This window comes from Salmo salar, chromosome 18 (genome assembly GCF_965601325.2).
Source record: "Salmo salar chromosome 18, fSalSal1, whole genome shotgun sequence".
NCBI lineage: Eukaryota > Metazoa > Chordata > Actinopteri > Salmoniformes > Salmonidae > Salmo > Salmo salar.
In genome coordinates, this window is record NC_138308.1 from 83358652 (window position 1) to 83383036 (window position 24385).

The 24385-nt window shown below is 45.2% G+C and overlaps 1 protein-coding gene across 1 annotated transcript; it reads right to left on the reverse strand.

Annotated features, from left to right (window-relative positions):
- Nucleotides 1–16905: 16905 nt before the first annotated feature.
- Nucleotides 16906–22387, reverse strand: LOC145861698 (Fc receptor-like protein 5). Its single transcript, XM_082964580.1, has 4 exons — nt 22369–22387; nt 18779–19060; nt 17227–17499; nt 16906–16913 (listed from the first exon to the last, which is right to left on the reverse strand). Exons 1-4 carry the CDS (start codon nt 22385–22387, stop codon nt 16906–16908), a joined length of 582 nt encoding a protein of 193 aa, XP_082820706.1.
- Nucleotides 22388–24385: the final 1998 nt, after the last annotated feature.

The window sequence follows — 24385 nt, forward strand, 5'->3', positions numbered from 1 at the left end:
GCAGTCCTGGGAGTGCATTCTGACGAAGACAACAAAGGTAATGAAACTTTTGTAATAGTAAATCGGAGTTTGATCAGGGCTAAACTTGGTCGGTGTCTAAATGGCTAGCCGTGATGGCTGGGCTATCTACTGAGAATATTGCAAAATGTGCTTTCACCGAAAAGCTATTTTAAAATCGGACATATCGAGTGCATAGAGGAGTTCTGTATCTATAATTCTTTAAATAATTGTTATGTTTTTTGTGAACGTTTATCGTGAGTAATTTAGTAAATTCACCGGATGTTTGCGGGGGTATGCTAGTTCTGAACGTCACATGCTAATGTAAAAAAGCTGTTTTTTGATATAAATATGAACTTGATTGAACAAAACATGCATGCATTGTATAACATAATGTCCTAGGGTTGTCATCTGATGAAGATCATCAAAGGTTAGTGCTGCATTTAGCTGTGGTTTTGTTTTTTGTGACATTATATGCTAGCTTGATAAATGGGTGTCTGATTATTTCTGGCTGGGTACTCTGCTGACATAATCTAATGTTTGGCTTTCGTTGTAAAGCCTTTTTGAAATCGGACAGTGTGGTTAGATTAACGAGAGTCTTGTCTTTAAAATGGTGTAAAATAGTCATATGTTTGAAAAATTGAAGTTTTCGGATTTTAGAGGAATTTGTATTTCGCGCCACGCCCATCATTGTATATTGGAGCAGGTGTTCCGCTAGCGGAACGTCTAGATGTAAGAGGTTAAACATGCAATAAAGGGACTTTGGAACAATGGTTTCCGTCAGCCACAATGGTGGTCATGACGAGAGGTGGAATATGAAAATGTATGTAACTTTTGAATTGTTATTAAAGGTTAAGAGATGACGTTATTATGAAAACATTGTACCTTTAAGAGTTTTCCCAGTATATGCCTGATGTTTATACATTGTACGTTGTGTGGAAAATATCCAAATCAAAGAGAATGTTTTGGTAAAGATGAGATGTGAAGGTAGTGTCTAAAATAGGATTTTAGTCAAATCTAGGCCTTGCCCCTTAACTTGGTCCGCCCAGAGAATTGCCCTAAAGGCGGTTACGCCCACTTCTGACCCTAGGGTATAAGACAGGAGAGTGAAGAATTAACATATGAGACTAATTGACCCCAAGCTGCAGCGAAGGTCTAACAAAGTCAACAAACCCCAAAACGAAACACAAGGTTGAAGACAAAGAAATCTTTTCTACAAGAGCTACGGACGAGTAGCTGTGTCTAAGCGGGTGAATTCAAGCCGAACCACCCAGCCTCCACTCTCCATTAAATCGTGGTACCTACACCGTTCGAGTCCGAAGCTGTGAGCTCTGAGCTACAGAGCTGTCTGTCCTCAGAAGACTCCTTTCAGATCAAGGGCGAGGGATCAGACCACTTAGCCAAGAAGGACACTGACATCGTGAGGACAACCAGAGACTTGCGCCGGAGAAGTGCGTCATTGAGAAGCCTAAACGACCCACGCGGAGCTTCCCACCTGAGACCTCTAACACGTAATTACATCATTATATTCTGACCCATAAGAGCGGCAGTTCGGGGCAAGGCTAGGTTTAAATAAGCATAGCTGACAAATGAACCCAAATGTATATTTCTCTCGTGTACTTCCTTTGTTTCTCTCTCTTTTAAATCCCCATTTTGGGTAACACGTGCCATAGTGTGTTGGCCCGTTATACTAAGTCCTAATCAATAGCTAGACTGTGTTTTGTGTATGTGTATTTTTATCATCATTTTAGCTTGCTAGTAAATATATAATCAACTAAGATTGGTGTGGTAAACTCATTGGTGAAGCCCGGGTCCGTGCAGATTCCCGGATTATGCGACGTTCAGAATGAGACTGTAGAGGAAATTGATTAATTTAGCGACTGTTGTAAAATCGATATTCTGATATCCTTTGAGTTAATTTGGGAAATAGAAACTCAATCAAAATACTGTTCCCATGGTGCCCCAGGTTGATGAGTTAATAATTGCTTGATTCATTGCTTAATTCATTTAATCACGCAATTATAAACCGTTAATCATTCGATGAGCAACAGTCGTCACATTAACTAATACAACGTCACAACATATGGCGCCCCGTGTGAGGAGTCTAAGATAGGACTAGGCCGCACTGTTGGGTTATTCCATATCAATTGCGTAGCAAGATATATACATTCCATTAATAGCTATAGGCAGGACTAGTGCGGGAGAGAAGTGTGTGTGTCGTTCCATTTCACCCGGATACTGGTCGGAAGAGAACGACCCCTGTTGTATATCTGACCAAAGCCAGTGTGAAGGGGGGTCTACTGAATGCTACGCGCTAGGACATATGTACCAGCCGATGTAGGCATTCTGAGAAATAATACTAGTTGGGCCTAACGTAGTGTTATTTCTGTCGATCGCTTTCAGGAGTGATCTGACTCGGTCATAAGTAATTCCTAGAGCAGAGGACATATGAGCCAGCCATTACGGAAATTAGAGTAGATCTATTCGTTTGACCGAAGCGAAGTTATTATCTCTCTACCTCTCGCGTTTGGTAAACGGGAAGAGGTTAAGGGTTGAACGTGAGACGTCACCAAGTAAACCTGTTCCCTTGTTGGAGGGAACTTCCCTTGTGCGGCGAGGGGGAAACCCCGCGCAAGGAAAGCTAAGCATTACGCCAGATGCTAGGCTAACAAAGGGGAGCAGCCATTTTTGTTTTCCTCTTTGTTCATAGTGAATTCCCGCGTTAGGCAGGAATCCTGTGAGATCTCAGCTGGGGCTAGCCGTAACCTCTGGCGAAGAATCGCCAGTCATTTCTCGTGAAATAAGTCAGGTTACGCTGTAGGATATCAAACCAGTCTTAACTGATTAGATATCATTGTCTTGTTCAATTTTATACATACATTAAATTGATACACTACCTTTCCAGGTTGGTTATGGGAATAATACACACACGAATGTGCCATAACCAATGAGACATAGTTAAACTTTTCAACGTTAACTTAGATATAGCAACTAATTCAGGTTAATTAAAGCTAATTCCTTTAGCCTATACGGGGTTGACTAATCATTCAAATTGATTAATAGATTAAAGCTGTTTTACCAGCTTAATAGTGTTTAGGTAGACTTTTTAACTATTGTAAAATTCTATTTTAACTGGTACCCTGTCGATTTTAGCTTGTGTTAACAGTGACCTCCGGTGGTGAAGAATCACCAGTAATTATTTTTAAATAATTCAGGTTATGCTGTACGATATCTAACCAGTCTCAACTGATTGGATATCATTGTCTCGTTCAATTTAATATACATTAAATTGCTACACTACCTTTCCAGGTTGGTTATTGGAATAATACGCAAACTAATGTGTTCTAACCAATGAGACATAGTTAAACTTCTCAACGTTAACTTAGAGATAGCAACTCTTTCAGGTGAATTAAAATTAAAATTCCCAAATAGCCTATACAGGTTAGATTTATCATTAAAATCGATTTAATCAATTAAACCTGTTTTGGCAAGTTCGGTAATAACCAACTCACATTACTGACCCAGTCTTGATGATTCATTGACGTTTACAAACTGAGTTAAATCGTGTTTGCAGCCTCCAACTAAAAAACCCAAACATTACGTAAATTGAAATAACTGACAATCATAATAATGAGCAATCCATCAGATGGGTGTCCACCCATTTCCCCTCTAATCAGCGGACCTTCACCCATGGAAAGATTGATCGCGGACCTCAGCAACGATGCAAATCCTAACTATGCCGAGGGGCTGAAAATGTTAGATTTCAATGCCATAATCGAGAAAAATGCAGACATTGCGACAGACGCTCTTCAAAATAGACCATCAGGCGGAGGCCTTGTGAAGGTTCTCTCCAGTTTAGCCCTCAACTATGCCCACCAGCAGAGATGGACAGTGCACCAGTACCTCAGTGCCCAGCAGAGGCACGAGCAGGAAGCTAGGGAGTTCAGGGTACAGGTGGAGAGAACCAGGGAGCTGGCATCGAAAGCCGAAAAAGATAAGCTACTGCTAGCCGAGGAACTGTGTGTGAGAACAGATAAATTGGAAGATCTGTCTAACACTTATAACAAAGAACGCGAACAAACTCTTGACCAAGTCCGTATTCTAAAAGAACAACTCGGTTTAGCTAAAACTAAATACGATGAAGTCCACGCGAAACTAGATGAGTCGGACGAGCTAGCTAGAAAACGGGGCGAGCAAATTGATGCCCTGCAAGCGGTTGTGAATGAAACCACTCAAAGCAATAATGCTCTATTCCAAAAGCTGCAGACCAAAGACGATCAGTTAATGAACACAATGACCAAGTTGGAGGACAAAACAGCAGAACTCATTGAAGTCGCTGATTTAATGAAGGATGAGAAAGACCAGGTGAGAAAGTTGGAAAATGTGACCTCTAAACAAAAGGAGGACATCGCATCACTGGATCTCTCACTCCACACTTGCGACCTCTCCCTGCAAACCATGACAGATAAGTATGAGGCCGAGCGAAGCAAGGGCGACACCTACGTGTTGAAAATAAACACCCTCAACTCCCAGGTGGACTCTGCGATGCAGCATAACACCACCCTTAGGTATCATCTGGAGGAACTCCAGAACAGTCACACGCTATCGCGGGACAACCAAACCAAGCAACCTAGCTCACATCCGGAGCTAAGAGAACGAGGGAAGGTAGATGACAGGAGATTTCAGCCTGTTTCTCTTGGCCATTCGGCCCACAGTGAATTGGGGCCTCCTCGCCAACACAACCACAGCTTGACTTTTCCTCTTGGCCTCTCGGCCCACAATTCTCCACGGGAGAGTGCAGATGCTCCCCGCGCACTTGGCGGGGATCGCCTTGACAAAATCGTCAAAAACTTCCGCCTCTTCGACCCCGTTCCGGGAAAGCCAAACGACACTGAGACATTCTTAGCAGACATAGAGGACGCCTTGGATGGCTACTCAAACGCTACGAATGCAGATAGAGCCTATCTTTTGAAGCGAACGTCCAACAGACACGTGACAAGGTTCATCCGTCTACAAGAGCAACACGTGCAAAACGACTATGCTAAACTTGCCACGGTTTTGAAAATAGAATTCAGTGGTTCTGCGACTCGCAAACACGATAGTTCGTTGGCTAACAATATCAGACAAGCTCGAAATGAACACCCACAAGCCTACTATCACCGGCTTCGTTCAGCTTACTTTGGCATGCTCACTGAAACAGGAATGGAAGACCTATTACCGTTCAAACAACTTTTTCTGTCAAACATGTCTCCCAACTTCATTAACTACTTGGGCCCTACTGCCCACGTCGGGTTGCCAATCTCGACGCTCCGAGAGCTGGCAAGCACCGCTTTTGAAGCATCAAAAGCAAGCCGGGCTAAGAGCCCGGACCCCTCGACTTTCGAGCTTAGGCGGGAACCATCACTCGAATTAGAAGGGGCTGCATCAGGGACATATGCGGTAAAAGAGGACGATCAAAGGGGGTGGCTACCAAGTAACCACCACCCCGACAACCACCGCCGTAACAATAGCTACGATGAACGTCCCCAATCTAACAGGTCCCGTACAGATCAACCTAGCCGACATGCCCCTCCGCCTAACTCTCACAAAGGGTCAGGACACAAGGGTAACAAGCGTAACAAGGGCAACAAAGTGTTCAACAATGATTTAAACGCTAACCGAAATGATATAGAAGCTCTGATAAAAGATGTACTGCATCGTAAGAAATTTGAGAAAGAGGACAAGGATAAGTCCTCATGACTAGGCGTAAAATCGTTGGAAACCGATTCCGCCGAAATTCATGCAATTCAAGAGGACGCAAACATTTCCATTACCCCCGCCCCCACTCAAATCCCTGTCCAGGTACCGCCCGTTCTAGACACAAGCCCGCAGGTTTTGTCTACAGACTTGGACACGGAGGTGGAGATGCACGAGATAAGCAGCTTTGCAACAGATGATTCCTCTCCCATTCCGATAGAGGACCCACTGGGTCACGTAGGTGACTTGTCTGTCTTGGAAATCGACGCAGATTACAAACCGCTCCGTTCTCCCAACCCACTCCATTTTGTTGGGGATATGACGAGAAAAACCAACTCGAACAGGCCATACCTTAGAACAGTCCTGGAGGACTGTGTGACCTGTCACGCTCTGATAGATTCGGGTTCGACAATTTCCCTCATATCCGAAACCTTGCTGGATGAACTAAAAAGGGCAGTGGACCCAACAAAACGTTGGTTGAAAACGGAACATTGCGATACGAATCTTCGAGGTTTCACTCAAGCTACCTCGCCCCTAACCAAACGTCTCCTACTTAAACTCAACTTCGAAAGCGTGTCACTGATACACCCCGTGTATGTGACTAGCATCGAAATCGAACGGATGCTGATTGGGAGTGATTTAATTGACCGTTTGGTACCACTAATGGATTGGAAAACCAATCAAATCTGGTCACAAATACCTATGCCAACTCCGTTGACTTCGCCGCATTCTTCCAAGGCTACCTGCCATACATTGTGCAACGACGTGGGTCCGACGTCAGCATCTGACGCAAACACCGGTGAACTTGGCCATGAGCCCGCCATTTGTGGCAAATGACAATGTGAGTTCGACTCGGAACTTAACCGAACATAAGGTTTTCTTGTGCGGCTTGGGTGATTCACCAGCCGACACTTACCGCCCTCCTCTGATAGGGGGCGTGTGCCTGAACGGCACTATGGCTGAGGATACCAGGCTGGCCAAATGGTCAGAAAAATCCGCAATCAGTTTGGAAATGTTCAACGAAATTTCGAAAACAGCTAACTGCCATCCCCTTGTGCCGAAATCTTTTAGATTTCCACTGGGAACGACTCCCCAGACAACACTCACCGCTATAGGGGTGTGTGCGCTATCGATCCGCATTGGAACCAAGGAATTATCCCACTACCTACTGGTTGTCGCGGACCTCCCACATACAGTCTATGTGGGAGCGGATATCTTGGTAAGATTGGGTGTTAACCTCTCTGGGCTAGGCGGCACGAATTCGTCCCACCTACGTAACAGCCACTTGCAGCCTGTGGCGCAATTTTCAAAACCTTAAAAATCCTATTACTTCAATTTCTCAAACATATGACTATTTTACAGCTATTTAAAGACAAGACTCTCGTTAATCTAACCACACTGTCCGATTTCAAAAAGGCTTTACAACGAAAGCAAAACATTAGATTATGTCAGCAGAGTACCAAGCCAGAAATAATCAGACACCCATTTTTCAAGCTAGCATATAATGTCACAAAAACCCAGAAGACAGCTAAATGCAGCACTAACCTTTGATGATCTTCATCAGATGACAACCCTAGGACATTATGTTATACAATACATGCATGTTTTGTTCAATCAAGTTCATATTTATATCAAAAACCAGCTTTTTACATTAGCATGTGACGTTCAGAACTAGCATACCCCCCGCAAACTTCCGGGGAATTCGCTAACATTTTACTAAATTACTCACGATAAACGTTCACAAAAAGCATAACAATTATTTTAAGAATTATAGATACAGACCTCCTCTATGCACTCGATATGTCCGATTTTAAAATAGCTTTTTGGTGAAAGCACATTTTGCAATATTCTAAGTACATAGCCCAGGCATCACGGGCTAGCTATTTAGACACCCGGCAAGTTTAGCACTCACCATAATCATATTTACTATTATAAAAGTTTGATTACCTTTTGTTGTCTTCGTCAGAATGCACTCCCAGGACTGCTACTTCAATAACAAATGTTGGTTTGGTCCAAAATAATCCATCGTTATATCCGAATAGCGGCGTTTTGTTCGTGCGTTCCAGACACTATCCGAAATGGTAAAGAAGGGTCGTGCGCATAGCGCAATTCGTGACAAAAAAATTCTAAATATTCCATTACCGTACTTCGAAGCATGTCAACCGCTGTTTAAAATCAATTTTTACGCCATTTTTCTCGTAGAAAAGCGATAATATTCCGACAGGGAATCTCCTTTTCGGCAAACAGAGGAAAAAATCACAAAGGCGGGGGCGGTCGGGTCACGCGCCTAAGCCCAGAGTCCCTTGATCGGCCACTTGAGAAAGGCGATCAAGTGTTTCAGCCTGGGGCTGGGATGACGACATTCAGGTTTTTCCTGGGCTCTGAGCGCCTATGGACGACGTAGGAAGTGTCACGTTAGAGCAGAGATCCTTAGTAAAAGGTAGAGATGGAAAAGAAGTTCAAGAAATGGTCAGACAGGCCACTTCCTGTAAAGGAATCTCTCAGGTTTTGACCTGCCATTTGAGTTCTGTTATACTCACAGACACCATTCAAACAGTTTTAGAAACTTTAGGGTGTTTTCTATCCATATGTAATAAGTATATGCATATTCTAGTTACTGGGTAGGAGTGGTAACCAGATTAAATCGGGTATGTTTTTTATCCAGCCGTGTCAATACTGCCCCCTAGCCCTAACAGGCTAAACTTGATACCATACACCAAGTTCTTTGGTCTTTGGCGCAGCCAAGCCAACATGCCTTGTCTTTCGACCCGGTGCGAATGGCTTCCGGGCAGACTATTCCTGAAGCTTGCAAGGCGATAACTGAGTCCGCCATGTTGATACCGGCAAGAACCACAGAGGTTTCTGTAAGACTGAACCTGGCGCCCGGATACCGGATGGAAGGCACCACTGCGTTCTTCCAACCCTCTCCAAAACTATTCGACTTGGGGCTAACTATCAATGGCAACCCACTGTTGGAACTAACCGCTAGATCCACTTACCTCCTGGTACAAAATCTGACTCAAGCGGATATTTCCATTCCTCGGCACACTCAGCTAGGAACATTGATCGATTACGCCTTCCATGATTTTGAACTAGTTGTTCCCGTGATTGGGCCTCTTCCGTCCTCCCTAGACCTAGATGGCGAGGGAGGTACACTATTTACTTGTCAGTCAAAAGCAATAGCACTAACTCCCGTATTGCCACTGGACGACACATCGGCGTTCCGGCTGGATGTCGATCCTGACAGCAACCTGTTAATATACTCCATCGTCACGGAGGATGATATTGCGTCTCCTCCGGCATGCGAAGTACACTCTTGTGAGGTAACAACCGATGACTCTTCCAAAAGTGACATGCCGTCACCACCCGATGAAGACCTGTACAATGTCGCCGAACCATATCCTGGTTTCCATGCACAGGTAATACAACTACTGTCGGAGGCTGATGCTCTTGTCAATGACACTGAATGCCATCAGTTGAGAGAATTGTTTAATAAACACAGTGAGATCTGGTCGACAGACTCGCTGGATTGCGGGGTTACGGGTATCCATGTGGTGCGTATTCCTACGCCACCCGGAGCAACTCCTACGTTTGTTAGACAATACAAAATCCCGCTCGCAGCATACGCAGCAGTACAAGAGATTATCGATTCCTTATTAGCTAAACGGATAATCAGGGAATGTAACAGTACGTACAGCGCTCCCGTGTGGCCCGTTCTGAAACCAACGGGTAAATGGCGTCTTACCATTGACTATAGACAACTCAACAAACTGGTTCCGTTGTCTCGTTGGCCAATGACACAGCTCGACCAAGAGTTGCCAAAGGTGGCAAACGCCAAGAACTTCTCCACCGTCGACGTGGCAAATGGTTTCTGGTCCATGACAGTCGACCCGCGTGACCAACACAAGTTGGCTTTCTCTTTCTCGAACAAGCTCTTCACGTTCAATCGTTGCCCATTCGGGTATGTGAACTCCCCCTCAGAGTTCAACATCTTTCTGCACAAGGCGATGCTAGACGCAGCCTCTAGGGGGACGATAATTTACTTGGACGACATTCTCATGAGAAGTGAGACTTGGTCACATCACCTCAATGAAATGGACCACGTTCTCACCCAACTCGGGACTGCAGGGGCTAAGTTGGCCATCATGAAAGGACAATGGTGCAGGACCAAGGTAAACTACGTTGGGCTTCTGGTGGGTGCCGAGGGCATCCTGCCACAGTCTAACCGAATCCAAGCAGTCCGCAACATCAAAACACCTACAAACCTTCACGAGGTGCGCACCTTCTTGGGAATATGTAATTACTCCCGTCAATTCATCGAAAACTACGCCGACTTGTCAAAACCGTTGACTCACCTTCTTCAGAAAGACACCCCATTCGTTTGGGATGCCACTCACAACGAAGCGGTGGCTTCCTTGAAAAACCTGCTTTGCGAGGCACCCTGCCTGGTATACCCCAACAAAGACAAGACATTCTTTTTGGAAGTCGGTTTCTCAGAGCACTGCCTTAGCGCTGGGTTGTACCAAAAATACGACCAAGACAAACGTGTGGTTGCTTACGCGAGCAAAACACTCAACCCCGCCGAACACAAATACTCAGACTGCGAAAAAGCGCTGCTGTCGACAGTCTGGGCAATCAAACACTTCACCAGTTATGTCAGCGGACAAAAGGTGATCATAGAAACATGTCACCAGCCTGTGACTTTTCTGAAAAGCCAACGAATCCGTGAGGGTGCTGTACACAACAGCAGGATAGCGGCTTGGCTCATGACGCTGCAGAGCCATGATGTAGTAATCAACTACGCAAAAGCAAAAAACCTGCCTTTGGGCAGTGCTTTGGTGGTGTGTCAACACTGTGGTGACGATGAAACCGACTCCGGACCACCCCCGCGTGACATCGCTCCGCCATTGCCTTCGAACCATCACTATTCCAAAGAGAACGTGTGTCTCGACATGCCGATGGCATTTGTAGATGGCTGTTCTTACCGCCATCTAGACCACTTGCAAGCTGGGGTGGGATTGGTATGGCACAATGACATTCCGTGCAAAACACTTCAATTTCAGCTCGGCAACAAGACCAGCCAGTTTGCAGAAGTGGCTGGTGTGCTGATCACCCTGCAAACAGCGGTAAAACTTGAATTGGCAGAACTGGCGATCTGCACCGACTCAAACTACGCGAGACTCACCTTCTTATGCCACTTGCCGTTTTGGAAACAAAAGCACATGACTACTTCCAGTGGTAAAGAGGTGAAAAACAAAGAGCTCGTTCTAGCTTGTGATGACCTCATCACCAAACACGACATACAGGTGTATTGGAAGAAAGTCAAGGGACACTCCAAATCACCTGGTCGTGACAAACTTGGCAACGACCATGCTGACAGCATGGCGAAATCTGGTGCAATTCACGGCACCCCTTGGGTGTTTGATGCTCGAGACGAGAAACCCACTGAGGAAGCTATGGTGTCTGCGGTAACGCGTAGCCATGTAGCACCATGGAAAACGTCTTCGCACGAACATAATGTGCTGCTAACGCATTCATTCATGAATGGCGACCTGGTAGCAATGCAACACCAAGATGAGTCCCTCGCCACTTTGATGGCATTCCTGTCGGATCCTGTCAACCACCCAGTGTCCGAACTGGCTTTGGCAGGTTCACACGACTTGCGTTCGCTGTACGCAACTAAACAGCACCTCACACTTGTAGATGACCTACTGGTGTATGTTTCAGAAACTGACACCGCTCGAAGGTGGGTGGTTCCTAAAACACAGAGGGGGATAATGATAGCTCATGCCCACGACGAGCCATGTGGAGGCCATAGGGGGGTCAAGGCTACATGTGAAACATTGCGACAGGTGGCCCACTGGCCTCACATGGAACAAGACGTGGCACGATATGTGAGGGGGTGTCTAGTTTGCTGCCAGTTTCAACCCACCAAGCCACTTCACAGAGCACCCCTGCAGCGCAAGGGTGTGTCTTACCCCTGGAGCTCGATCCAGATCGACTGGGTCGGCCCAGTTGCCAGGTCGGCCAGAGGCAACAAGTACCTCCTCACAGTGACTTGCGCATTCACAAAGTGGGTGGAGTGCCTGCCGGCGACCAATGACACAGCGGAAACCACTGCCGTTCTTTTGCTAAACCACGTTTTCAGTCGTTTCGGCCTGCCAGGAGAAACCGTGGACAGTGACAGAGGAACCCACTTTTCGGCAGCTGTAATGACCGAACTGTGGAAACTCCTGGGAGTCAAAGCTAAACTCCACATCGCGTACCACCCTAGGAGCTCGGGGGGGTAGAAAGGAGCAACCAATCAATTGTCAGAATCTTGAGGAAATATGTGGCAGCCAACCACAAAGATTGGGACCTCAAACTCCCATTGGTACTGATGGCAATCAGAGCCACACGCAACAGGTCTACGGGAATGACACCCTTTGAGATGATGACGGGCCGGCAAATGACCCTTCCACTGCATCTCCTGTACCAACCGGGAGATGTCGCCGCAGCCACCGCCTACACGGCTCATCAATACGTGACCGACTTGCGGAACCATCTCCAGACTACCTTTGCGTACGCTCAAGGACAATTGGAAAGAAGTGCAGAAGGTGACAAGACCTATTACGACAAAAAAGCCTCACACCAGGTGTTCGAGGTCGGAGATAAGGTGTGGTACTACATATACACCAAACCCGCGGGCGTCGCAACAAAGTTCCTGCCCCACTGGACGGGGCCACACGAGATTGTGGTGAAGCTATCACCTGTAGCTTACCAGATCAAAATCAGCAAAGATCGACAAAACGCCACATTAAAGTGGGTCCACCGGAACCAAATCAAGTTGTACACTCCCCCCATGGGAATAGAAGGGGTGCTAGCCAGCACCGAATAGATAAAAACCCTAGCAAAACCAGAGGTACTAAGAAAATTCTTAAGTACCCTCAGCTGATCCCTTCCAGGAGACCAGTACGTTGCACCTAATATCTTTTATTCTCTTCCCAGCTACCAGATATACATCTGTTGTCACTAGTGATATCGTCCTGCGCTGTACTGATTCAAAATAAGAAAAACAGAAAAATAGTTGTCAAAACAATTTTTGTTTACGAATACAAATAACTGAAATAATCCAACAATCTCTGATTATGCGTTTCTGTAGGATGGAGTTCCTTTGGATGATCCTGACACTCTGCGCCCTGGTCAAAACCAACCCAGCAGACGTAATCACGAACGGACCCCCTACGGGAATCGTTCTCCGCGACGATCCAGGACTCCTCATAACTAACTGCCGAGTACACATGCAGAGGGTATATGTCCGCCTAGATGCAGAGAATGTGTACCGCCAACACATTCCACCTGCGGCGCATTTGAGTTGGGCCGGGGCTGACTGGACCAGCCAGGCAATTAAGCACGCCCAGCTAGACACTGCCCATATTTTGGCCCAACTCCAAAAGTTCACAGTAACACAGTCAGAACTAGTTGAGCCCAGGCGAGAAAAACGATTCGTCGGGGCGCTACCATCGATAGGGGCAGCCGTAGGGTCACTATTTGCCCTAGGTACCACTGCCGTCAACGCAGTCAGTCTAGCCACAGTCAAGAGGAAGGTTAGGGAGATTACTGAAGAAATGCCACTTATCCAGCAACAGATGAAGGCACAGGCCCTTAGGTTGCAACATGTGGGAAAGTCTCTCCAGGACACTATTCTGGTGGTCAACACACACGCTACTCTCCTGAACAAAACTATCCTGTCTGTAGGAAAGCTAGCAGAGGTCATGAACCATGACTATGCCCATGTCCAATTGGTTCGATTGTTACTGGAGGATTTTCTCCGTGAAGTTAGCTCTTCTATGGACCACTTGGCCATGAATAGAATCCCCTCATATCTAGTGCCCCTCTCAATGGTGCACGACATATTGACCTCAGCTACTTCAACCACGATAAGGCCGTTACAGTCACATTTGGCCTATAGTCTGGGGTCGGCCATCCCAATACACGTTGATGTTGATCGTAATGAAGTGGGTTTTCTACTGACGCTGCCGGTTGTTGAACTGGAGAACATCTATAGATTGAAAACGGTTCTCAATGTAGGATTTTGGCGCGACAGTACCCACGTAAAGATTGCCACGCCCCCAGTTGTAGCTTAACTTAACAGGAAAACAACCCAGATTTCTATCTCACCCCTAACCTGCTAATGTGCACTCTAACCAAAGATGTCCACTACCTTTGTCCTAGCCAACCATTTGTCAGGGATAACACCGAGCGTCTTTGTGGTATTAAAGCTATCACCAGCGAAGAACGCTGTAGAGCCAAACTAGCAGCCAGGGATGGGGCCACCACCACACAAGTGGAGGTGGTAGGGAACCGATGGTTGGTCAACACACCGTTCGCGTCCGCCACTATGACTTACGAACGCCATGACTCCATCACCCAATTGAACCTCCCCAACCAGACTGTTTTTGTTACGGTACCAGAGGGGGCGATTATTCACGTAGACGACCTCGCTCTATACCACCTTCCCGACGACCGGATAGACACAGAGATTGAAATGCCGGACGCTTTTGCTAAACGTTCCCTTGAGTTACCACAAGCCATTCAATACCAAATCCAGTACGAGGGACCCATGACTGTTGATCTTAGCGTACTGGATGAGGCACTGTTAGTCGACCCGACTGACTACAGACCAAAAGATTGGTCTGTCGCCCGCTCTTGGACGGTGCCGGACAGTATCCTGACTGTGACTATGATCCTTGGTCTCATTTCCCTTGGCGTGTGCACCTACTACGTACACAGGCGCACACGTGCAATGGAAGACCTAATGAGGTCTTATACTAGCATCACCCGTGGGACGGAAGCGATCCCGATTTTTGGAAAGTTGGCAATGGATCCGGAAACCCTCTTACAGGGCCCAGTCCCAGCCTCCTCTCCCGAACTCGCTAGGTCAGCCCAGTAATGTCCCTAATGTAAGCTTTGGCCTTCAGGGGCCAAGTTTTTCCAAGTGCCTTAACTACCCACCTGCAAGTAGGATCACCCTAGACATGACATTAGAGACAATGCCATGATAGAGCTATTTAGCCTAGACCTTGGACATATATAGAACATAGTCCATATTAGATGATTAAGGTGTGGTAGACATATTTTGTATACTTTTATGTTTTTATTCAAATTTTTCGTTTCATTACCTTTGACACTTACGAAGCCTTAGAGCCAAGACGCCGCTCGTTTGGGGAGGAAATGTAATGATGTATTGCCTGAGTGTTGTGCATTATTAACGTCTGCCAAGTTACTGCCTAGGTCCACTAGCCGGGATAACCGGATGACGGGCCGGAACACAGAGCCACTGCCAGACCTCCTAGGTCCATTCTGGTGGTGATCCACAGCTTGCGGAAAGCCTACCAGGGTGAACCACCAAAGGGGGGGGGGGGCTGCTCTGATGATCCACAGACCAGGACATCCGATGGTCATTCTTATGGTGGGTTGCAACATGCAGAATCATTCCAAGTTGAACCTACCAGAGGGGGACTGTCATGACTGTCCTGATCAGGTCAGGGTACAGGAGACCACCACCCTACAGATTATCTCCCAAAACCCCAACAGAGGAGGAGAGATCTAGGGGTCTGAAGATGTGAGGGTTTTATGACCCCTCACGCCATAATAAACCTTAGGCCACTGAGAAATTCCTTTGTCCTCTCACTATGGAGAACTGGCCTCAGAACATTAAAACATGCAATAAAGGGACTTTGGAACAATGGTTTCCGTCAGCCACAATGGTGGTCATGACGAGAGGTGGAATATGAAAATATATGTAACTTTTGAATTGTTATTAAAGGTTAAGAGATGACGTTATTATGAAAACATTGTACCTTTAAGAGTTTTCCCAGTATATGCCTGATGTTTATACATTGTACGTTGTGTGGAAAATATCCAAATCAAAGAGAATGTTTTGGTAAAGATGAGATGTGAAGGTAGTGTCTAAAATAGGATTTTAGTCAAATCTAGGCCTTGCCCCTTTACTTGGTCCGCCCAGAGAATTGCCCTAAAGGCGGTTACACCCACTTCTGACCCGAGACTATAAGACAGGAGAGTGAAGAATTAACATAGGAGACTAAGTGACCCCAAGCTGCAGCTAAGGTCTAACAAAGTCAACGAACCCCAAAACGAAACACAAGGTTGAAGACAAAGAAATCTTTTTCTACACGAGCAACGGACGAGTAGCTGTGTCTAAGCGGGTGAATTCAAGCCTAACCACACTCTCCATTGAATCGTGGTATATACACCGTTCGAGTCCGAAGCTGTGAGCTCTGAGCTACAGAGCTGTCTGTCCTCAGAAAACCCCTTTCAGATCAAGGGCGAGGGATCAGACCACTTAGCCAAGAAGGACACTGACATCGTGAGGACAACCAGAGAGTTGCGCCGGAGAAGTGCGTCATTGAGAAGCCTAAACGACACACGCGGAGCTTCCCACCTGAGACCTCCAACACGTAATTACATCATTATATTCTGACCCATAAGAGCGGCAGTTCGGGGCAAGGCTAGGTTTAAATAAGCATAGCTGACAAATGAACCCAAATGTATATTTCTCTCGTGTACTTCCTTTGTTTCTCTCTCTTTTAAATCCCCATTTTGGGTAACACGCGCCATAGTGTGTTGGCCCGTTATACTAAGTCCTAATCAATAGCTAGACTGTGTTTTGTGTATGTGTATTTTTATCATCATTTTAGCTTGCTAGCAAATAAATAATCAACTAAGATTGGTGTGGTAAACTCATTGGTGAAGCCCGGGTCCGTGCAGATTCCCGGATTATGCGACGTTCAGAATGAGACTGTAGAGGAAATTGATTAATTTAGCGACTGTTGTAAAATCGATATTCTGATATCCTTTAAGTTAATTTGGGAAATAGAAACTCAATCAAAATACTGTTCCCATGGTGCCCCAGGTTGATGAGTTAATAATTGCTTGATTCATTGCTTAATTCATTTAATCACGCAATTATAAACCGTTAATCATTCGATGAGCAACAGTCGTCACATTAACTAATACAACGTCACAACAATAGTATATAAATAATACTGTAAATCTGGATTCATCACTCACAATACATCAACATATTATGAGCTTGTACATTTTTACATTGACATTTTAGTCACTTAGCAGATGCTGTTATCCAGTGACTTACAGTTAGTGTATTCGTCTTCAGATATCTAGGTGGGACAACCACATATCTCAGTCATATAAATACATTTTTCTTAAATAAATTAGCTATCGGCAAAGTCAGTGCTAGCAGGGGGGAAAATTCAAGAGTGACTGTTAGTTCTGTTTTTTGGAGTGGGTGGATATTTTATGAGATGCAAACATTCAGTTACAGAATTGAAAATCATATCATACACATACATGTAAAAAACATTGTGAATGTTGTACAACGGACGCTCCATGCACTGTGATGTTGACAGCATTACTGTACTCTCCTGACTCACACAATAGCATCCATTTATCATACAACTGTTTTAGACTCACCAGTAATGTTTATCTGTACTGGGTCACTGTACAGGTTGTAGTAGACTGGGTCTCCTCTCCCAGCTCTGCACCAGTACTGTCCTCCATCAGAGACACTGACCCAGCTGAGTGTGTAGGAGTATCCAGAGGTTGTGGTTACTGGTGTAGAGTCTGGTCTGTGTCTGTACCAGTAAAACTTCCATCCAGAAGACTCTACAGTACAGCTCAGTGTCACACTGTCTCCTGTGAATACATCCTCTTTATCAGAACTCAGCGTAGCCGTCGGATGACTATCTGTTGGAATCAAGAAAAGGTTGTGATGTATCTGGAAAACATGGATCTGATCTGCTGCGTGATATGTCCTCTTGATGAATAACTGATCAACATTTGGTGAGGCAGAATAGTCTACAGAAAATGTCTACATGATTGACTCAACAACAGTGTCTATCTGTATGACAAGAGAGAGAACAGAACAAAGTAATTCACCTTTTACAGTGAAAATAATAGTTTTACTTGGTTGTGAAGATGTGGGTCTAGACGCTCTGTTTCCTTCACACCAGTACTGACCCTGGTCAGACACACCAGCTCTACTGATAGTGTGAGAGAATCCAATGTTACTGGTCTGACTGGGAAGGTGTTGGTTGTCTCAGAACCAGAAATACCTCCAGTCTGTGTAGTCTGGTATGTCACACTGCAGAGTGACTGTATCTCCAGAGTAGAGGAGACCCCGAGGAGAGATACTCACTGAGGCTCTGGGCAGAGCTGTGGAAAAACACAAACATTAAGGCAAATGCAGTTACTGTTTGAATCTTTTCAAAATATGATCACCATATTTATTTATTTCATGATTATAATTATTATAATATAATAATTAAAGAAGGATGGTGATTGTATTATGAAATTGGAAAAAAATGAAGGAATCTATTTTTATTTTATCTAAGAATACTGACACGCAGACCATGATTGACTCAATATACACTGAGTGTACAAAACATTAAGGACACCTTCCTTATATGGAGTTGCACCCCCCACCTTTTTTTCTCTCCGAACAGCATCAAATTGTTGGGGCATGGACTCTACAAGTTGTCAGAAGTTTTCCACAGGGCTGCTGGCCCATGTTGACTCCAATGCTTCTCACATTTGTGTCAAGTTGGCTTGTTGTCCCTTGGGTGGTAGACCGTTCTTGATACACACGGGAAACTGTTGAGTGTGAAAAACCCAGTAGCTTCGCAGTTCTTGACACAAACTGGTGTGCCTGGCTTCTACTACCATACCCCATTAAAAGTCACTTAAATAATGTATCTTACCCATTCAACTTCTGAATGGCAGACATACACAATTCCTGTCTCAATTGTCAAAAGCTTAGAAATCCTTCTATAACCTGTCTCATCCCCTTCATCTACGCTGATTGAAGTGGATTTAACAAGTGACATCAATAAGGGATCAAAGCTTTCACTTGGATTCACCTGGTCAGTCCATGTCATGGAAAGAGCTGGTGTTCTTAATGTTTTGTTCACTCAGTATAAATAGTCTCTATCTGTTTGACAAAAAAACGCACTACAAAAATACTCACCATGTAGGGTGATAGTGACAGGATCACTGATGATTGATGATATGGATCTGGACTGGATCTCTCCCTGACACCAGTAGAGATCCTGGTCAGACTCAGCAGCTCTACTGATGGTGAGAGTGTCTCCTGTTATAGTGTGTCTGACAGACTGGGATACTACATTATCATTCCTGTCTTTGAACCACTGATAGTTCCAGATACTGTCAGACTCTACTGAACACGTCAGAGTAACTGTCTCTCCAGGGTACAGAGTGCTGTTGGGCTGGATGGTCAGAACAGGTTTCTCTGCATAGACACAACCTTACACTTGTTACAGTATCAGGAGACAAATAAAACACATTTGTTTTACTTTCTTTACAGAGCATACAAATACAACCGAATACTGACACATACATCATGAATGACTCAATATAAATAGTGTATCAATCACCTATTTCAATTGAATCACCTATTTCAACTGAATCACCTATTTTAACTGAATCACCTATTTTAACTGAATCACCTATTTCAACTGAATCACTTATTTCAACTGAATCACCTATTTCAACTGAATCACCTATTGAATTTGAATCACCTATTTTCAACTGAATCGTCTATTTCCACTGAATCACCTATTTCAGTCGAATCACCTATTTCAACTGAATCATCTATTTCAACTAAATCACCTATTTCAACTAAATCAACTATTTCATCAAAAACAATGACTGTGAGAAAGGAAAAGCAGTGACAGAGACAAAGAGGATGAAACATAAATCAAATCAAATCAAATTGATTTATATAGCCCTTCGTAGATCAGCTGATATCTCAAAGTGCTTTACAGAAACCCAGCCTAAAACCCCAAACAGCAAGCAATGCAGGTGAAAGAAGCACGGTGGCTAGGAAAAACTCCCTAGGAAAAACTCCCTAGAAAGGCAAAAACCTAGGAAGAAACCTAGAGAGGAACCAGGCTATGAGGGGTGGCCAGTCCTCTTCTGGCTGTGCAGGGTGGATATTATAACAGAACATGGTCAAGATGTTAAAATGTCCATAAATGACCAGCATGGTCAAATAATAATAATCATAGTAGTTGTCGAGGGTGCAACAAGCACGTCCGGTGAACAGGTCAGGGTTCCATAGCCGCAGGCAGAACAGTTGAAACTGGAGCAGCAGCACGGCCAGGTGGACTGGGGACAGCAAGGTGTCATCATGCCAGGTAGTCCTGAGGCATGGTCCTAGGGCTCAGGTCCTCCGAGAGAAAGACAGAAAGAGAGAAAGAGAGAATTAGAGAGAGCATATTTAAATTCACACAGGACACCGGATAAGACAAGAGAAATACTCCAGATGTAACAGACTGACCCTAGCCCCCCGACACATAAACTACTGCAGCATAAATACTGGAGGCTGAGACAGGAGGGATCAGAAGACACTGTGGCCCCATCCGATGATACCCCCGGACAGGGCCAAACAGGGAGGATATAACCCCACCCACTTTGCCAAAGCACAGCCCCCACACCACTAGAGGGATGTCTCCAACCACCAACTTACCATCCTAAGACAAGGCCGAGCATAGCCCACAGCGATCTCCGCCATGGCACAACCCAAGGGGGGGCGCCAACCCATAGAGGTGGAGATTTGATCAAATAAATGAATATCTACCATCATCTTCACCACAGTGTCCACAGTAGATGAGGATACTCAGCACTTCAAGACAAAGTCATTACGGTACAGTAGTTATACAGTAGTGTATACTACTGTAGTAATAGAGTAGTAATATAACCCAGAGTGCATTGTGCTCATAGACAACACACAAACACTAATACTACGTCAGTACTTACAGAGTAGCACACAGAGCAAGGTGTTCTCCATTCTGTCCCTCTGACCATCTCTGAACTACAGTTCTTCTGACAAACCCCTCTACTTCCTGTATGATGAGTCTGATTAGATCACACTTCTTTACCGTCACACAGAGAAACAGAGAGACAAGATTCTGCAGAAATGTATATCTGTTATTTTCTGAGAAACTTGTTTTTATGGTTGGTTTCATTAGCTACATGGCCCCAACCTCTTTATTGGAGGAAAGGAGGATGGAACCAGAATAGAGATGAGATCAGAGCCTGTGGTTTGACATCAGAATGTGCAGAAGTTTGTTTCATGTTGCACTATGCACAGATAGATGGATACAGACAGACAGACAGACAGACAGACAGACAGACAGACAGACAGACAGACAGACAGACAGACAGACAGACAGACAGACAGACAGACAGACAGACAGACAGACAGACAGACAGACAGACAGACAGACAGACAGACAGACAGACAGACAGACAGACAGACTCTAATGCTGCTGGCTTTTTCACGCTGAAGTTTCCCTTGTGTATTAAGAATGGTCCACCACCCAAAGGACATCCAGCCAACTTGACAACTGTGAGAAGCATTGGAGTCAACATGGGCCAGCATTCCTGTGGAACGCTTTTGACACCTTGTAGAGCCCATGCACCAAAGATTTGAGGCTGTTCTGAGGGCAAAAGGCAACACAATATCAGGAAGGTTTTCCTAATGTTTTGTACACTCAGAGAGATAGAGCGATGTGCAGGCCTAGCTAACCTAATTTGTTCCACTGCCCACAAATGGAAATGGTAGCAAGCTTACTCCTCTCATAGTTACAGGGGAGAGGAGGGGGGTATGAATTAGCCAATTAGAAGCTGGAGATGATTAGGTGGTCATGATGGTATGATTAGACCAGATTAGGAATTTATCCAGGACACCGGGATTAACACCCCTACTCTTACGATAAGTGCCATGGGATCTTTAGTGACCACAGAGAGTCAGGACATCTGTTGAACGTCCCATCCAAAAGACACCACCCTACACAGGGCAATGTCCCCAATCAATGTCCACACTGACACGTAGCATCAGCAACAAAAAAGAAAAAGTGTATTGTTTGCATTTCGACTGCATTTTAAAGTAGCCTAATGTGGAGTGTAATGTAGCCTATAGGGAAGTGTAATGTAGCCTATAGGGAAGTGTAATGTAGCCTATAGGGGAGTGTAATGTAGCCTATAGGGAAGTGTAATGTAGCCTATAGGGAAGTGTAATGTAGCCTATAGGGAAGTGTAATGTAGCCTATAGGGAAGTGTAATGTAGCCTATAGGGAAGAGTAAAGTAGCCTATAGGGGAGAGGGACATGTGGAGGTGTTCATGTTGAAACATACAGCAAGTTCTTTTATTAAAAGTTTTTACATTTTCTCAGGGACCCAACATTGGGCCTCGACCACAAGTTTGCGAACCATTATTCTAACCTATCTCTCTGCTTGCTGCCTCTCTCGCTCTCTCTGCTTCCTCCTGCATACATTGCAGCCTGCCTCATTCTCACCACTGAGCGCCACAGCACTGTCTCTCTCAGTAGCCAGTCTCTGTGAAAAAAAGTTATCATGAGAACTTAGTTTATTTTTTGCTCCTGCTGAGGCGGACTTTATTTATTGTTAGCTTCTTACTTCATCCTTCTACAGTGGGCTAAGTAATACTAGCCAGAGCCCATTCAACGTTACTGCAATAGATGTCTCAACCAGCAGCTAGCCACATGACTGACATGTCTATAAGCAACTATTTACCAGTTGTGCACTCATTCATTCTCTGAGTCTGTTTTTCTTTGTTTGGGGGATGTCTGTAGACATGGCAGGAGTCGAGGGACGGGTTATAAAAAGCCTTTTGTCCGTCATCTCGCAAACACTGTCAGCAGCGTCTCTAGACTATTTGCCTACTGAGCCAACTGCGAGCGGGTGTAGTTTGTTTCACATCTCATGCCCTCGGCCTGTGTCTTAGTGTGTTGCCTAACACTAAACTACCTACTACTCTTCCCTATTAGTAGTAGTAGTGGTAGTCAGTCTCAACCTTTAAGTCTTTACTGAAGACATATCTCTTCAGTAGGTCCTATGATTAAGTGTAGTCTGGCCCAGGGGTGTGAAGGTGAACGGAAAGGCTGGAGCAACGAACCACCCTTGCTGTCTCTGCCTGGCCGGTTTCCCCTCTTCCCACTGGGATTCTCTGCCTCTACCCCTATTACGGGGGCTGAGTCACTGGCTTACTGGTGTTCTTCCATGCCGTCCTTGGGAGGGGTGCGTCACTTGAGTGGGTTGAGTCACTGACGTGGTCTTCCTGTCTGGGTTGGCGCCCCCCCTTGGGCTGTGCCGTGGCGGAGATCTTTGTGGGCTATACTCGGCCTTGTCCCGGGATGGTATGTTGGTGGTTGGAGATATCCCTCCAGTGGTGTGGAGGCTGTGCTTTGGCAAAGTGGGTGGGGTAATATCCTACCTGTTTGGCCCTGTCCGGGGGTTTCATCGGATGGGGCCACAGTGTCTCCTGACCCCTCCTGTCTCAGCCCCAGTATTTATGCTGCAGTAGTATATGTGTCGGGGGGCTAGGGTCAGTCTGTCACATCTGGAGTATTTCTCTTGTCTTTTCCAGTGTCCTGTGTGAATTTAAATATGCTCTCTCTAATTCTCTCTTTTACTTTCTTTCTTTCTTTCTCTCTCTCGGAGGACCTGAGCCCTAGGACCATGCCTCAGGACTACCTGACATGATGACTCCTTGCTGTCCCCAGTCCACCTGGCCGTGCTACTGCTCCAGTTTCAACTGTTCTGCATGCAGGTATGGAACCCTGACCTGTTCACCGGATGTGCTACCTGTCCCAGACCCGCTGTTTTCAACTCTCTAGAGACAGCAGGAGCGGTAGAGATACTCTCAATGATCGGCTATGAAAAGCCAACTGACATTTACTCTTGAGGTGCTGACTTGTTGCACCCTCTACATCCACTGTGATTATTATTATTTGACCATGCTGGTCATTTATGAACATTTGAACATCTTAGCCATGTTCTGTAATAATCTCCACCCGGCTCAGCCAGAAGAGGACTGGCCACCCCTCATAGCCTGGTTCCTCTCTAGGTTTCTTCCTAGGTTTTGGCCTTTCTAGGGAGTTTTTCCTAGCCACCGTGCTTCTACACCTGCATTGCTTGCTGTTTGGGGTTTTAGGCTGGGTTTCTGCACAGCACTTTGAGATATCAGCTGATGTAAGAAGGGCTATATAAATACATTTGATTTGATTTGAATTTGATTAGTAGTCGTAGTAGTAGTAGTAGTAGTAGTAGTAGCTGTTGTAGTAGTAGCAGTTGCAGTAGTAGTAGTAGTAGTAGTAGTAGTAGTAGTAATAGTAGTAGCAGTAGTAGTGGTAGTAGTAGTAGTAGCAGTAGTATTAGTAATTGCCTAGTTCATACACATTGGTTGATATTTGGTCATTTTAAAACCATGAAAGAGGATCAAATGACCAATATCTCATCTGAATACACCTCACCACATCATTTACCTGCCTTGGACAACAGGCTGCAGAGACAGTATTTAAATATGAGAATAGTGTCACTGTCACCGATTTATACGAATAGATTCACCAAAAACTACAATTGCTTCCACAACTGTCAGTATCACCCACAAATAGATGTGCTGTCATTATGTGCTGTCAGTATGAAGTTAATTTACACTGTAACTACAGCGAGCTAGAATCCTACCTAGAGTACATTCTAATGAGCATGACAAGCCAACTGTCTTGGTACTGCCTTTAGAGATGGTATCAGA